The sequence below is a fragment of the Otolemur garnettii genome, unplaced genomic scaffold, assembly GCF_000181295.1.
Source record: "Otolemur garnettii isolate 467f Iridium unplaced genomic scaffold, OtoGar3 scaffold00067, whole genome shotgun sequence".
Taxonomy (NCBI): Eukaryota; Metazoa; Chordata; class Mammalia; order Primates; family Galagidae; genus Otolemur; species Otolemur garnettii.
In genome coordinates, this window is record NW_003852462.1 from 670,119 (window position 1) to 687,197 (window position 17,079).

The 17,079-nt window shown below is 43.2% G+C and overlaps 1 protein-coding gene across 1 annotated transcript in view; it reads right to left on the reverse strand.

Annotated features, from left to right (window-relative positions):
- Nucleotides 1-17,079, reverse strand: part of GNB1 (G protein subunit beta 1) — a 70,281-nt gene that overhangs the window by 14,492 nt on the left and 38,710 nt on the right. The window contains exons 3-7 of the mRNA XM_003793202.3: nt 16,694-16,795; nt 13,113-13,151; nt 10,330-10,436; nt 4,977-5,040; nt 3,525-3,687 (exon numbers count right to left, since the gene is read on the reverse strand). Coding sequence (XP_003793250.1) covers nt 3,525-3,687; nt 4,977-5,040; nt 10,330-10,436; nt 13,113-13,151; nt 16,694-16,750 — 430 coding nt within the window. The 5' untranslated portion in view covers nt 16,751-16,795. The remainder of the gene's footprint in view (nt 1-3,524; nt 3,688-4,976; nt 5,041-10,329; nt 10,437-13,112; nt 13,152-16,693; nt 16,796-17,079) is intronic.

The window sequence follows — 17,079 nt, forward strand, 5'->3', positions numbered from 1 at the left end:
TTGTTGTTTGGCAGGCCCAGGCTGGATTTGAACCCGCCACCTTAGGTGTATGTGGCTGGCGCCTTAAGCCACTTGAGCCACAGGCGCCAAGCCAGAATAGGTTTTCTCAAGGGCTATACCCAGCAGAGCACCAATGCTGACAGCCTACAGGGGCCCAGCCTGACCCTTGGTGATCCTGCAATGCCCCCACCCATGGCAGCAACTTCCCACAGAGAGCAGCCATGAGTGCTGGCCAAGTACACCACGTATATAATAGCACCCAATGGCAAGGGAAGCAAGTCCAGACAGAAACTGGAAGGGAGTCTAACACCTGGGAGAAAGTCATCTTGGGCCTGTTTTTATGGTGCTTTTCCTGAGGAAAGGTTCATTTGTGTCATCTATGGGGCTAAACGCCAGACAGAAAACCCAAAGCCATAGTCTTCAAGAGCCAGAGGAAAGAATTTTGGGCCACCATAGCCAGAAAGTGAAAGGACACAACTTAGAAAAAAAACCACAGAAGAGGATGACTGAGTACTGTACATGGTGCCCAGACAGCTGATGTGTGAAGGCAGAAGACGCACCTCATGCAACTTAGCCAGTGCTGGCCATGCACAACAAGACTGCTGCAGTTGCCCAGAGGACAGCCTAATAAAAACAAACATCAGTATCTTAATCCAATAGAACTCAAAGTCTCTACAACATTATAACGTCCGAGTTATAATGAACTTGAAATTACTACACATATTAAGAAATAACAAAATGTCACCCAGACTCAAGAGAAAAGGTCCACAAGGACCAGCCTTAAGAAGATTAGATACTGGAATTAGTTGACAAGAATTTTAAAGATAGGTGTTATAACTCTGCTATTAGATTTTTTTTAAAACTGCAAATAATAAACGCAAAGGAAACTTCAGCAGGAAAATAAAAACCATTTTTTCCCCCATTTAAGACGTATTTTTTTTTTTGAGACAGAGTTTCACTTATTAACCCTCAGTAGAGTGCCGTAAAGTCACAGCTCACAGCAACCTCCAACTCCTTAGACTTAGGCAATTCTCTTGCCTCAGCCTCCCAAGTAGCTGGGACTACAGGCGCCCGCTACAACACCCAGCTATTTTTTTGTTGCAGTTAGGCTGGAGCTGGGTTTGAACCCATCGCCCTCAGTATATGGGGCTGGCGCCTTACTCACAGAGCCATAAGCGCCGCCCAAGTTTTTTTTCAGATTTAAAAAAACTGTAACAGGATAAAATAGACAAGAATGTTATAATCTTACTATATAATATTCTCTCAATCTTGGTGGATCACTAAAACATGGTGGATCACTAAAACATAACAAAATGTTATTCTCTATGCCTTAAAAATCATTTTTTAAAAAAAGCAAATAGAAATTATGGAACTGAAAAAAATAATACGTGATGGGCAACATCTGTGGCTCAGTGAGTAGGACGCCGGGCCCCATATACCAAGGGTGGTGGGTTCAAAGTCAGCCCTGGCCAAACTCCAACAACCAAAAATAGCCGGGCGTTGTGGCAGGCGCCTACAGTCCCAGCTACTCAGGGAGGCTGAGGCCAGATAATCACCTAAGCCCAAGAGCTAGAGGTTGCTGTGAGCTGTGACACCAAAGCACTCTATGGAGGGCAATAAAAAAATCTGCTGAAAAGGCCTAACAATCCGTCCAAGTGTGAATGGAAATAAAACCCAGCAACTCTGAAGAAGTAGAGAAGAATGAAGCACAGCCATAGACACTGAACAGCATGGCCACAGACTCTGACAGGACAGACTCCCATGCAAAGAACAGGACCATGGCCGGAAACTTCCCCAATTTGGTGAAAGATAAAAGTTACAGATTTGAGATACCAAAGCACAATAAATATAAAGAAAATCAAACCTAGACACACCACAGGCAAACTGCCAAAAGCCCAAAATAAATATTCATAGAGTGTTAAATGGATGAAAAAAAAAAACCCCACAATTCTATATATACAATAAAAATACCCTTAAATAATAAAGGTAAGGGGATTGGCACCCATAGCACAGGGGTTATAGCGTCAGCCACATGCACCAAGGCTAGCGGGTTTGAACCCAGACTGCACCAGCTAAACAATAACATATGTTAACAATCCTACCTCAGCAATTCAGAGAAAGACAGGAAAGATCTGAATGCATTGGATCTGCTCTGACTGACATGTGCAGAACATGGACAGACCACGACCTGCAGTATGGCCACAGCAAACCCCGGCTCCGCAAATAGTGAGCCTCAAACACAAAACTGAGGTGATACAGAATCCATACTCTAAACACAAGGGTATTTAACCAGAAACCAACAGCAGGTTAACTAAGAGAAGTAAAGATATTTGAAAATTCAACAGTGCACTTCTATATAACCCATAAATCACACAAGCAATCACTAAGGTTATTAAAATCTTTTCACATAAATGATAATTAAAATATGTTTATCAAATTTGTATCATGTAGCTAAAGCCATGTATTGAAGAGAAATTTAAAACTTTTAAGCGCTTATAACTGAAAAAGAACATAGGTTTAAAACCAGTGGCGAAAGTTACTCTCAGGAGGAGCTACGGAATTAAGAAGAGAACAACTTCAAAGTAAGCAAAAGGCAGGAAGCAATGCAGAACAGAAATCAACGGAAATAGGTAGCATGTTTTTAAAAGGACAAAGGATATACACCAAGATTAACCTACTTAACAAACTGCTCAAAGGGTGTCAGAAGCAGCACTATTACAATGACTCCACTCATCACAATATTTTTTTGTTGCAAGGGAAGTAGGTGAGCCAGCGGGGTGTAGCCAAAATAATACTAAGGGTAGAACTTTTGAGAACAGAAAATGTTGCCACTGAGGGAAAATATTAAGACAAGAATTCATCTTTCAGAAACATTATGCCTTTTATTATGAAATAAAATTGTAAGTAAACTAAATCTTGACAAAATCATATTCTACCTAACATTTAAAGTTGCCACACTCAAAAGCACTTAGATGGCCCACAAGACTCCCTTCTGCCTCCTTGGCAACCATAGTGCACATGGACAGGCATGTGTGTTTGATCAGGAAACCCTGTAGAAAGGGGGTGCTTGTGACAGAAGATGGTAGAAACAGATTGAATCATGTCCTGTTAAGGTAAAAGTAGAGTAGCTGCCAGCCTTGGAAACGGGAGGCTGTAGTAACTCTAATCTACAGGTTTTTTTTTTTTGTTTTTTTTTTTGAGACAAGACTCTCACTATGTTGCCTTGGGTAGAGTGCCATGATGTCACAGCTCACAGCAACCTCAAACTCTTGGGCTTAAGTGATTTTTTTGCCTCAGCCTCCTGAGTAGCTGGGACTACAGGCGCCTGATGCAATGCCTGGCTATTTTTTGTTGTGATTCTCATTGCTATTTTAGCTGGCCGGGGCCGGGTGGGGCCAGGTTCAAACCTGCCACCCCTTGGTATACGGGGCTTAACTTGAGCCACAGGCACGGCCCCCCAATCCACACGCTTCTTAAAGGTGGTAAAATAGCCCATACCACCTAAATGTAGCAACAACAAATACCTGTATGTCCTGCCAGCTCACGACTCACACGTACATTCCCTTCACGAGTTTTCAGATTGTAAATGGAACAAATGTTATCCAAGCCACCACAGGCCACATAGTTCCCAGAAGGGGCATATGCACAAGTCATGACCCAGGAGGAGCGTAGAGGGATGGCGTGGACCTGAAGAACAAGAACAGACAGCGCAGATACTTTTGAGTTCAGAAATATTAACACTGACACAAGGATTTTTAGTCTTCGATTTTCTTTTCTTCCTTTTTTTTTCCTTTTTTTTGAGACAGAGTCTATGTTGCCCTTTGTAGAGTGCCATGACGTCACAGCTCACAGCAACCTCCAACTCTTGGACTTAAGCAATTCTCTTGCCTCAGCCTCCCAAGTTGCTGGAACTATAGGCGCCAGCCACAATGTCCTACTATTTTTTTGTTCCAGTTGTCATTGTTGTTTAGCTGGCCCAGGCTGGGTTCAAACCCGCCAGCCCCGGTGTATGTGGCCAGAGCCCTGCCCAATGAGCCACAGGCGCCACCCTTGTCTTCAATTTTCACTGCATAGAAGGCAACAGAGTAAAAAAGCTAGAGAGTAATTCACATGTGTAGCCAATGAGATGAAGTAAAGACAGAACATGGTATCTCATGTCTGTAATCCTGGCACTCCAGGAGGGTGAGGCAGATGGCTTTCTTGAGCTCAGGATAACAGCCTGACCAAGAGTGAGACCCTGTCTCTACTAAAACTAGAAAAACTAGCCAGGCATGCTGGGTGCCTACTGCAGAGGCTGAGGCAGGAGGATCACTGTGATCCAAGAGTCTGAGGTTGCTGTGAGTTATGCTGATGCCATAGCACTCTAGGAGAATAGAGACTCTGTCTCAAAAACAAACAAAAAAGTGCTGCACAGAAGATACCACTCCAACCTACAGTTTTATTAAAGTCATATCTTAAACCGAGGCAGGCACTATGGAGCAGAACTGCTAACTCTGTATTAAAAGAAAAACACTTCATTAGGCTGCCACATGGCTAAAAGTTCATTTAAAGTAACAGTCTTACTGATCACCATACTGGATACTATTGTAATTAATTCTTCCACATGCCTCCCTATACTTTGTTATAATTAGCGCAATCTTTCATACATATTTCTTTTCTTTTCTTTTTTTTTGGAGACAGAGCCTCAAGCTGTCACTTTGGGTAGAGTGCCATGGCATCAGAGCTCATAGCAACCTCCAACTCCTGACTCAAGTGATTCTCCTGCTTCCACCTCCCAAGTAGCTGGGACTATAGGCGCCCGTCACAATGCCCAGCTATTTTTTTGGTTGCAGCCATCATTGTTGTTTGGATGGGCAGGGCTGGATTCAAACCCGCCAGCTCAGGTGTATGTGACTGGAGCCTTAGCTGCTTGAGCCACAGGCACTGAGCCCACATTCCATGTTCTTTAGTAAAATCGATCACAGCTCTGCCCCTACCTTGTTTGTGGTGTAGCTATCCCAGATGATAAGTTTACCATCCTGTGAGGCACTGACAAGAAGCCTGGAAAGAAAAGCAAAAGTGAACCTGTTAGTCCCTCCCAACCCACAAACCCTACAACCACAACAAATGAAAACACTCTGGTGCTTCTCACATGTACTTCAGTATTACATATGCTTGAAATTAAAGCACACTGATTTATAAGCAAAAATAGAAGAAAGGTCTAAATGTTAGACTAGTTCTGAAAGCAAGAATGGTAACACCATCACAGATGATAATAGTTGAGAATGAAAAGTGTGCAGCTGCTGCCATGGGCCATATCACCCAGGCTTCCCCTGTCAGCTAAGACAGGGAGACTTCATCCCACAGCTGCTTCTGACTGGTTTCCTTTCATTATAAATCAAACTGGCAACATACAGATTTTTCAAGAGCCAAAGGTGGTACAAAATATTTAGTATAAAATTGTTTGTTCCACTCTGACCCAGAGAAAGTGTGAATATAATAAAGGAGTGGTAAACTTAACATTCCAAATTCATCACCATCCAATTCAGGTATATGTGGCTGGCGCCTTAGCTGCTTGAGCCACAGGCGCTGAGCCCACATTTCATATTCTTTAGTAAAATCAATCACAGCTCTGGCCCTATCCTGTCTGTGGTGTAGCTATTCCAGACGGATAGTTTTTATATCACTCAAAAAACTCCATGAGATTTCCCAGATGGGGCTACAATGGGGTGTGGGACTCCTGCCCCAAGCCTGGTAAAGAGCCAAGTGACAGTGCAGCAATGCCCAGCAAGCAGCAGGGACAGGAAGTGCCAGGAGCGTTCCTAAGCATCTCCCTGCTCTGGAGACTGCTGAGATGGGTGATCTGTGGGCTGAACACAAGCCCTGTCCACACTCACAGACCTAGGATGGGATGCCACCAAGGAGGCATGGGCCATGGTAAAGGGACTTGGAGTTGTGCAGAGAGCCAGCCAGGCAAGACTAAGTCCCAGATGGGTGGCACCTATGGCTCAAGGAGTAGGGTGTTGGCCCCATATGTCAGTGATGGTGGATTCAAACCCAGGCCTGGCCAAAAACTAAAAAAAAAAAAAAAAAAAAAAAAGGACTAAGTCCCAGAAACCACAGCCGTCCACAGACATGCTGCCGCCCGCGGCCTGCAGAGCTGCTATTTTCAAGGAAGTGCAAGAAGGCTCCGCTCACAACTTCAGTGGCTATATTTGTCAGTATGGTAAATAATGACAAAGATTTTTAATTTTAAGGATTTTTTCAAACACAAGCTTTAACTACTCCAGCTGCATGCATATTTGGCTTCTTAAAATTGATCAAATTTCCTTACAAAGGCATCAGTGAGTTTGGTGAGGAATAAAAGACCTTTTCATTATAAAATTTATCACAGAAGTGAACCAAGTATAAGATACAATCGTATTTTTTAAAATATTTAATCCTTGAAGCAAATTCCTCCATCCAGGTTTGGTCATCAACACATTAGGTAGTTAAATGCTATCTTCTACATAAGTGTGAGGTTTCCTCTGCTGCCCTATTTCTGTCTGGCCCTTCTCAGACTTTTGAAGTATCAGAGCTGATCTAAAGCAGCTCATCCTCCCAGGTCAGGAGGGTCACCTTTATAGAAGTCTCCAGGTCAGAGAGCTTAATAACTGCTGACTCACTGGGGCTAGGTGGTAAGGGAAGCATTAAGCTGTGCCCTGATCCTCTAGAAGGTGACAGGAGACACGCCTCCCAGTCCTAGGTCAGGCAACTACTTAAGGGTTGGGTTCCTGCCACCCCTAGAACCTTTACCTATTCACAAATCAGTCACCTGAGGGGCTGCCACCCAGAACACAGAGCAAGAGTCAGGCAACCAGCCCAAAAGGCTCCAAACACCTAATCCCTTTCATTTCATTCGAGCCTAGCCCAGTTCAGCTGTGTTTCACTTCCAATCATAAAAAAGATTATGATCATAACATTAATTGGTGGGATAGAAGGAGAATCTCAATATAAATTACATTACACACTGAAAAACATTACCAATGTATACATATTATATATCAATACGTGCATGTATGAATATGAACCACTCACTGTGGGGCCCTCTAATCAAACAGGCACAGTAAAATAACTGGTATTCATAAATTATAGCTAAGTCATGAAAAAAAGTCTTATGCAATAACCTTTGTTTAGGAAGGCAGGAAATACAGAGATGATTAAGGAAAATCTGTTTTTAAAAAAACTATTTTAGACTTTAAAGAGGCAACCCAGTGGCTTATCCAGAAAACATAGCTCTTTAAAACAATCCCTAAAAGGTTCTAATAGTATAGGTGTTCCTCAGTATCACTTACTGATTTTCTCTTGAATATAAAACTAACAAACAAATCACAGGCACCTAGCACCCTAAGACTAACACAACACTCACCAGCCTCCCTGATTTCCCCTAGCTCACGGGGCAGCGCCCTGAACTTAGTACTGCTGCTTCAGCCCTTGCTTTTCTACCTCACTTTTGGTCCTTGGTTTTCAAGACACAATTTATATTAAAGCCAGGTGGAGCATAAAGCCTGGTTCCCCAGCTCCACTGCTTAGGGTGAACACCTCCTCTCAGGGCCTTGAACACAACTGCCACAGCACGCACCTGCTGCAGGGGCCAAGACCAGACTTGCAGCACTATGCTCTGAGAGCTGGGCTCCTGAACCCCACCAGCTGTACCCTCTAGAGTGATGTCCTGTCTACACTTTGCTCTGAGAGCTGGGCTCCTAAACCCTGCCAGCTGCAGCACTCTTTAGTCCTATATCTTGCCTATTCGAGGCATTGATATTCCCCCAGAATATACCAAAGAAAGGACCCAGAGGTAGCAGCATACTGTTTACTTACCATCGCTACCTTTTATATTATAAACTCTAATGTGGACTGATTAGATACGAACATTTTCTTTTTGTTCTTTTAGGGTTTTTTCAATTTTTTTTTGTTTTGTTTTTTGAGATAGAATCTCAAGCTGTCACCTTGGATAGAGTGATACAGTGTCATAGCTCACAGCAATCTCAGACTCTTGGGCTTAAGTGATGCTCTTGCCTCAGCCTCCCAAGTAGCTGGGACTACAGGCGCCTGCCTCAATGCCCAGCTATTTTTCTGTTGTTGTTGCAGTTATCATTGTTGTTTTAGCTGGCCCAGGCCAGGTTTGAACCCACCTGCCTCGATGTATGTGGCCGGTGCCCTAACCACTGAGCTATGGGCGCTGCTCAAATTTTTTATGTTATTTTATTTTATTTATTTATTTTTTTAGAGATAAGAGTCTCACTTTATCGCCCTTGGTAGAGTGCCATGGCGTCAAAGCTCACAGCAACCTCCAGCTCTCCGGCTTAAGCGATTCTCTTGCCTGGGGCTCCCAAGTAGCTGCCACAATGCCCGGCTGTTTTTTTGTTGCAGTTTGGCCGGGGCCATGTTTGAACCCGCCACCCTGGGGGAGTATGGGGCCGGTACCCTACTTGCTGAACCACAGGCACCACCCCAAATTTTTTATTTTTAATTTAAAAATAATTATATGTTCATGGGACACAATGGTATACTTTGATACATATTTAATTTGTGAAATGATTAAATAACGTTAATTATTCATCACTCCATATTTTTGTGGAAAGATTTAAAATCTACTTTATTAACAATTTTGAAACTATCACCCTCATGCCCACATTGTGCAATACATTTCAAATAATTCCTCCTGTCTAGCTGAAACTTTGTACCCTCTGAACAGCATCTCCCCACCCCCACCTGCCCCCATTCCTTTTCATTCTGACTACTGCCATCATTAAAATGGTCACGCTAGCTCTCATTTGCATGTGGAACTGTATGGGATACTATATGGAACAAACTAAAGATAGAATCTTTTGTTCTCTAGCTGTTTCTGCTCTAAAGCAGATAATTTCATGAACAAAGAAAGCAAAGCAGAAAGTTCCACTTTGACGACTGAATACAAAAAGTATACTACTCAAGAAAGGCACTGTTAAGAATCACACGTCAGGTGCCTAAAAGGGCACGTCATAGTTATACTAATTGAACAGTACTTTAAAGTATTTGGACAGAAAAGGCAGAGACAGAGACATGTTTTTACTAGCCTCTGAAATAGGAGAAGGGAGAGAGATTTCACTCCAGCAATGGCTAGAGGATAAGGCAGACACAGCCTAGCCAGCAGATGACTGAGGGAAGAAGAGACAGAGAATGTGGGGTTAGGGAGGTGACATAGCCAGGGGGAGAATCGAAAGTAATGAAAATAGAAGCTCAGGAAGGAACTGCCTAAGAGGACAGCTCACAGGCACATCTCTGTGTCTGCTGAAACAAAAGCACAGCCTGCACAGAGCACCTGATCCCACAAGCTGCTATTCTAAGGCTTTACAGACTTAATCCTCCAATACCGCACACTGGGCAAGTTTGTGATCCCTTTAGCCAGGACACTGAGATCATGACAGGGCAGGGGACAAGGCGCTGTAAGAAACAGGCTGCATGGGTAGCGCCTGTGGCTCAATAGGTAGGGCGCTGGCCCCATATACCAAGGGTGGCGGGTTCAAACCCAGCCCTGGCCAAACTGCAACAAAAAAACAGCCGAGTTTTCGCGGGTGCCTGTAGTTCCATTTACTCTGGAGGCTGAGGCAGGAGAATCGCCTAAGCCCAGGAGTTGGAAGTTGCTGTGAGCTGTGTGACAGCACAGCACTCCACTGAAGGCAATAAAGTGATAATGTCTCTACAAAAAAAAAAAAAAAAAAAAAAAGAAACAGGCTGCACAAACAACCAGGGCACAGAGGTTAGATGACTTCCCCAGTCACACAGAGAAGCTAAGAGAACAAAGGTCTAGAAACTCAGATGATGAGGAGAGCAAGGAAAACCATGCCACCATCACTTGGGCAGTGACAGAATGACGACATACCATCAACCCAGGGAAGGGGAAATTTGGATAAGGAATGTACATCTGTGAATCCTACAGTCAGTCAGCCTGCCTAGAATCTTGACTCAACATACAAATTTTTTTCTTTACAAAACACAGCAAGTGAGTTGAGGTTATTTCCCTCCAGAACAGTGGTTCTCAACCTTCCTAATGCTGCAACGCTTTAATACAGTTCCTCATGCTGTGGTGATCCCCAACCATAAAATTATTTTCGTTGCTACTTCATAACTATAATTTTGCTACTGTTATGAACTGTAATGTAAGTATCTGATATACAGGATGGTCTTAGGCGACTCCTGTGAAAGGCTCATTCAACCCCCAAAGGGATCACAGCCCACAGGTTGAGAACCACTGCTCTACAAAGTAGCAACCCTCAAGTCCATAACTGGAGTCTGTGCCCCAACACGTAGCATAACCCGAGTCCATACCTGGAGTCTGTGCCCCAATGCATAGCATAGATCTTGGCCAAGTGGCCCCTCAGCGTTCTCCTAGTGCGCATTTGAATTCTTCCCACAGGGTCAATGTTGTTTGTGATCTTAAAAACAAAAAAGTTACTATGCGTTAACATCTATGATGGAATCACTCTTCACCTAAGCTCTATCCTCTCCCAGCAACTGTAGTGGCTGCGTCTCCCTCACTGGACCCACAGATTCCTGGCCTCACTCTTCACTGGCCTTTACTGTGGCATTTTGCACATAACTCCCACTGATGATTCTTACTGAGTCTCACTGTTCTAGCTGGTCCTCAGGACACCAGTATTCCCTCCCCTACAATGCGCATGCACACATACTCCCAGCCATGGATGTGCTAACTTTTCCCTTCTTTCTCTTGGTTCTCACTGTCCATTCAGGAGGAGCTAGTCCTAAGTCTCTCAGTCCTCATAGGGTCAGTCTTCTCCCAAGCCATTGCATGGAAGCCCTACATCTCAACAGAATAAATGCTTCCTAGGTCAAGCTACATGCAGCCCAGACAACAGTCAGCACCTTCTTCTCCGTAATAATGGCTTGGGGTACACAGACCTGCTGACCACCCCCCACCAAAAAAAGGACACTGATGTCTCAGTGCCTGTAGCACAGTGGTTATAGCACCAGCCACATAGACAAGAGGACGGCAGGTTGGAATCTGGCCCGGGCCAACTGAACAACTGCAACAAAAAAATAGCCAGGTGTTGTGGGGAGCGCCTGTAGTCCCAGCTACTTGGGAAGCTCAAGCAAAAGAATCACTTAAGCCCAAGAGTTGGAGGTTGCTGTGAGTTGTGAAGCCACAGCACCGGATCGATATGCCAGAGTTGGCTGGTTCAAACCCAGCCCCAGGCAAGAAAAAAAAAAAAAAAAAAGGCTCAGTGCATGTGGTTCAAGCAGTTAAGGCACCAGCCACATACACCTGAGCTGGTGGATTTGAATCCAGCCCAGGCCCGCCAAACAACAATGATGGCTGCAACCAAGAAATAGCCAGGTGTTGTGGCGGGTGCCTCTAGTCCCAGCTACTTGGGAGGTGAGGCGGGACACTTGCTTGAGCCCAGGAGCTGGAGGTTGCTGTGAGCTATAATGCCACAGAATTCTACCCAGGGCGACAGCTTGAGGCTCTATCTCAAAAAAAAAAAAAAAAAAAAAGACACTGATAATTTTAGGACACAGTTAAGTGTATCGTGATAGTAGGCTTTAAATGCCACCTGAAAACTGAAATTCAGGCAGTTCTATGTAGTATAATTTTAGTCTTTAATGTACTGTTTAACCCAAGGTGTACCAAATTAAAGCACTTGAATGATGTAAAAAAATTAATCACAGCAGAACTAATAATCATTTTTTTCACATTTCTGTCCAATTCTTTGGACTTTATCCTTGTAATAAAGTAAATATCATGTAACATAACACTGACCATGTTAAAGTCTAAACCTAGTGGCATTTGGGTATTCACAGTGTGTATAGCATCACTGTCTAGTTCCAAAGCATCTCCATCACTCCAAAGGAAGTTCCCCCCAAGTCACTTCCTGTCCCTCCCTGCCTTAGCCTCTAGCAACCACACCCTGCTTTGTTTCTGAGTTTCCCCCACTCCAGACACTCCACATGAGTGAGCCACCCCGACAGGCAGCCTCGCTGGTGCCTTTCCCTTCTCATGGTGCTCAAGATCTGCCGTGTGAGAGTTGGTCAGTGCTGCACTACTTCTAATGACAGGGTGACACTGCATCGTGCAGACAGACACAATTTGCTTGTCACTTGTTTATGAAGGTTCCAGCTGTTTGTACCTTTTGGCTATTGTGAATGGTGGTGCTTTGAACATTTCCATATATGTATTTGTTTGAAAATCAGGTTTCAGTTCTTTATTTTTTTTTTGAGACAGAGCCTCAAGCTGTCCCCCTGGGTAGAGTGCCCTGGCATCACAGCTCACAGAAACCTCCAACTCCTGGGCTCAAGTGAGTCTCCTGCCTCAGCCTCCCAAGTAGCTGGGACCACAGGTGCCCACCACAACACTTGGCTATTTTTTTTGGTTGCAGCCATCATTGTTGTTTGGCGGCCCAGGCTGGATTCGAACCCACCACCTTAGGTGTATGTGGCTGGCGCCTTAGCCACTTGAGCCACAGATGCCAAGCCCAGGTTTCAGTTCTTTTAGGTATGGAACTACATGACGTCTAAAACCTGCCCTAAAAGTCACCATACATAGGGAAAATGAAAAATTGTAGCTAAACGTGTATTTGCAAAATGTTCATTACAAAATTTAACAAAGAGGTGGCCAGCACATAGAGAATATTCTGTAAAATTTTGTAATGAATACTTTGTAAATAAAGAAAGGCACCTTCCCATTTTCCCTATGTATGGGCTCTTTGGGACAGCTTTTGGATACCCTGTAGGGGTGGTGGAATTGTTGGACCACACGGTAATTCTAAGTTTAACTTTGTGAGGAACTGCCAGACTGGACATTATATATCAAAGTTGTGAGGCTGATTTTGTTAAGCAGAGGATCTTGAAAGTATCTTATTCTAAGACAATAACAATATTTTACAATATTTACAGTAATTAAGGTTTGAGATACTGTTTCATCTAAGAAAAAGAAAACCCACTACTCCTTAGGACTATCATCAGAATGACTTCTGAGTGGAAATGCTTCAAGCAGTGGCCTGACATCTTCAATGTTCCAACGGGCAGAGCATAAGGATCCAGGTGTGAGCAGCACCACACACCTACCTCTGCTCAGTAGTTGGACCAGCTCTTACCTGAGAGAGAGTTGCATCTGCACATGCTTTTCTAGCATCCTAGGGAATAACACAAAGGCAGATTAGTAACACTTCAAACACATTCCATCTTAGATCTGCACCCACCCAAGTTTCAAGGAGTCTCCATAAAAACTGTTAGAAATAAAAGCAGAATGTTAAAGAAAGGTGCGTCTTCTCTTCGCTTTCCCTCTAATACCCCCAGCCCACTACCACTAAGACCACACTGAACACAGGCAATGAGGAATACCCAAAAAAGGACTAGCAGAACATCTTGTCTACATAGCCTACCACCCCTAGTGCCCACAAGTGCAGCTGGTGCTGAGAGACCACACTGGAAGCTGTGCTGCACCACAAGCCCTAGGACCCAGCACTGCCTCTGCAATTTTCTCCACCCGCTGCATACATCTATCTTGCTCTGTCTTTCATAACAGCCCATGAGAGATGAGGGGTGGGCCTCAAAGAAAAATGTTTTAAAAAGGACCAATATGGGATAGGTAAGGTGGCTCACGCCTGTAATCCCAGCTCTCTGGGAGGCCAAGGCAGGTGGACTGTCCTGAGCTCACAGGTGCAATACCAGCCTGAGCAAGAGATCCCATCTCTAAAAATAGCCAGGCATTATGGTGGGCACCTGTAGTCTCAGCTGCTTGGGAGGCTGAGGCAAGAGAATCGCTTGAGCCTAAGAATTTGAGGTTGCTATGAGCTATGACATCACAAACTCTACGGAGGGTGACAAAGTGAGACTGTCTCAAAAAAATAAATAGAAATAAATATAAAAAGGATGAATGACAACCTCAAAAAAACCCTTGTTTGTTGTTTATTTTCAACATAACCATTAATTACAAATTGTATGAAAAGAGTGGGTGATCTGAAGTTAGATATCACAGTCAGATGAAATTTTCTGGCTGTTGTCATCCTATTATCATCAATCTGTTTTCTTATCTATTGAAACAGGTAAGAACTGTGATGGAAAATGCCAATGCTAATTAAAATTTTTTATTACTACTAAGTGATCAAAATTACTAGGAAATAAATATTAAAATCTTAAATTAGCACACCTTTTTATAAATAGATATACATCACAAAGGAAAATGAGATGGTAGCTTTAAAATCTGAATGTACACATAACTTCAAAAGAACTCATAGTAACTTCTAATATGAAAAATGTTTCCATTATGCTGTCACCTGACCACCTGCTTTCAAAAAGGCAACTAACTGCATGCAGTACTTACACAAATCCCACCTGTCTCCCATGTGATGGTTTAGGGAGATAAGGTTTTAGAGTAAACTACCTTATTGCAAATGATAACTATTTAGCCAGCGTGGTGATTCACGCCTATAATCCTCAAGCTGGGCCTGAGCACAAGCATCTCTTACCACAAATAGAAAAAAAATAGCAAGGAGTTGTGGTACATGCCTATAGCCCCAGCTACTCAGGAGGCTGAGGCAGGAGGAGCAATTAAGCCCAGTTCAAGGGTGGGCTTCATAATAAGCTATGACCACACACTCCAGCCTAAATGACCTATCAGACCACCACAACTCTTTAAAAACAATAAAACTGCACCTGTACATTTTGTCATTTTGTGGCACTGTTTCTACTCTGCCAGCTGGTCTGATATTTTAAGGCATGCCATGTCTCAACAAGCAGCCCCTGGAATGCTATCAGCTTCCTACACAGTGATGCTCTGAAGAGCAGCTACAGCTTTCCAGGTGGAAACAAAAAACAGAGCAAGCATGCTCATCAAATGAACAAAAACTATCAACATATAGAAGTTGGGGCTTTTTGTGAGGTGTCTACCCCTTTTTCTCACTCTTACATCAACAGTTTAAAAACAGAAATATAGGCCAGGCACAGTGGCTCATGCCTGTACTCCCAGCACTCTAGGAGGCTGAGGCGGGTGGACTGGTTTAGCTCAGGGGAACCCCACCTCTACTAAAAATAGAAAAACTAGTTAGGTGTCGTGGTGGGTGCCTGTAGTCCCAGCTACTTGGGACACTGAGACAAGAGGGTTATTCAAGCCCAAGAGTTTGAGGTTGCTGTGAGTTAGGCAGATGCCAGAACATTCTACCCTAGGTGACTAAGACTATGTCTCAAAAAAGGAAAAAAAAAAAAGCTCATGGACTCTGCAATTTAACACTGTGTATCAGTCACAGACTAGAACTTAATGTTTTACAATTCTGTGAAAGTTATTCTTTATACAGAGCAGTTATACACAGCTGTTTCTATCTATGATTAGATGTGTTTATCTAGTAGTATACCCAAAGTTGTAGATTCCAATAATCATCTTTATGGAACATAATTTTCAAAATTAAGAAAAAATACATCAAGTACATCCAAAATACTTCTTTATTGTTGTTGTTAATATTCTTATTTCTAAGTAAGTTATGCCCACCACTTAGAAGTCCCAATAATTCAGAGAAGGGAAGCAGACGGCACAGTCTGACACAGTGGACAGGGCTATCATAAAGCTAGTCCCTAGGGTCAGATAGAGAGCTCAGTAAGAGACAATTTCTGTGTGACATTTCATGTATACTCAAACAACAAATTAGAATATACAGAAAACAACGCACTAGGCCAAGTACCTGAATCTATAATTAGTACATATTGAGCCAACTAAGATTTAATTTTAATTTAAAACACTGAGTAAGTCATTCTGTACTATTATCTTTCCTAAATCAGGTAACATCTAACCTGAAATTTAAGTGATTAATAAAACCAAAAACCAAAACAAAACAAAACACCCCCCCCGCCGCCAAAAAAAACCCTACAAGGGCTCGGCGCCTGTGGGTCAAGCAGCTAAGGCACCAGCCACATACACCTGAGGTGGCAAGTTGGAATCAGCCCAGGCCTGTCAAACAACAATGACAGCTGCAATCAAAAAATAGTCCAGCGTTGTGGCAGGTGCCTGTAGTCCCAGCTACTTGGGAGGCAGAGGCAGGAGAAACCCTTGAGCAGAAGAGCTGGAGGTTGCTGTGAGCTGTGATCGCAGCTCTGTAATCTAGCTAGATTGCAGCTATCTACCCAGGGTGATAGCTTAAGGCTCTGTCTCAAAAAAGAAAGAAAGAAAGAAAGAAAGAAAGAAAGAAAGAAAGAAAGAAAGAAAGAAACCCTACAAAAAGGAAAAGGAAAAGAAAAAAACTGTCCAGGTGCACTGGGCTCAAGCCTACAATCCCAGACTTTGGCAAGTAGAAGGTTGCTTGAGGCCAGTCCAGGACTAGCCTGGGCAACACAAGAGATACTCTGTCTCTACAAAATATAAAAATTAGAATAAAAAAATAAATAAATAGGGGCAGCGCCTGTGGCTCAGTAAGTAGGGCACCGGCCCCATACACCAAGGGTGGCAGGTTCAAATCCGGCCCCGGCCAAACTGCAATGAAAAAATAGCTGGGCATTGTGGCAGGTGCCTGCAGTTCCAGCTACTTGGGAGGCTGAGCCAAGAGAATTGTCTAAGCCCAGGAGCTGGAGGTTGCTGTAAGCTGTGACACTATAGCACTCTACCAAGGGTGACAAAGTGAGACTTCATCTCAAAAAATAAATTAATTAAATTAAATAAAAACAACAAAGCACATATATAGCTACATACTCTAATTTGGTTTTTAAGCTGTTCGGCCTCCTGCCGTAATTGGTCAAGTTCACTCATCTTCTGATCTTAGTGCTCTTTAATGCCACCTCAAAGAATTGAGATCTGAAAAAGAAATACAAGTACAGAAAAATTAGTAAACTCTTGAGTAATTTAAAAAAGCAGGTGAGAAAAGTAAACTGAAAATATGACAGCTATGGTTTCATTATAAATCAACACTTTTCTTTAGTATTCATTACAACGTACAAAATGCTATCTAATACCAGGTTGATAAAATATAATTACAAGCATTCATTGACTTTGTACAAAATGACAATGTCTCATTCAGTACCAAAAAGGTGGTAGATTAAAAAAAGAAAAATCGGCTCGGCGCCTATAGCTCAACCGGC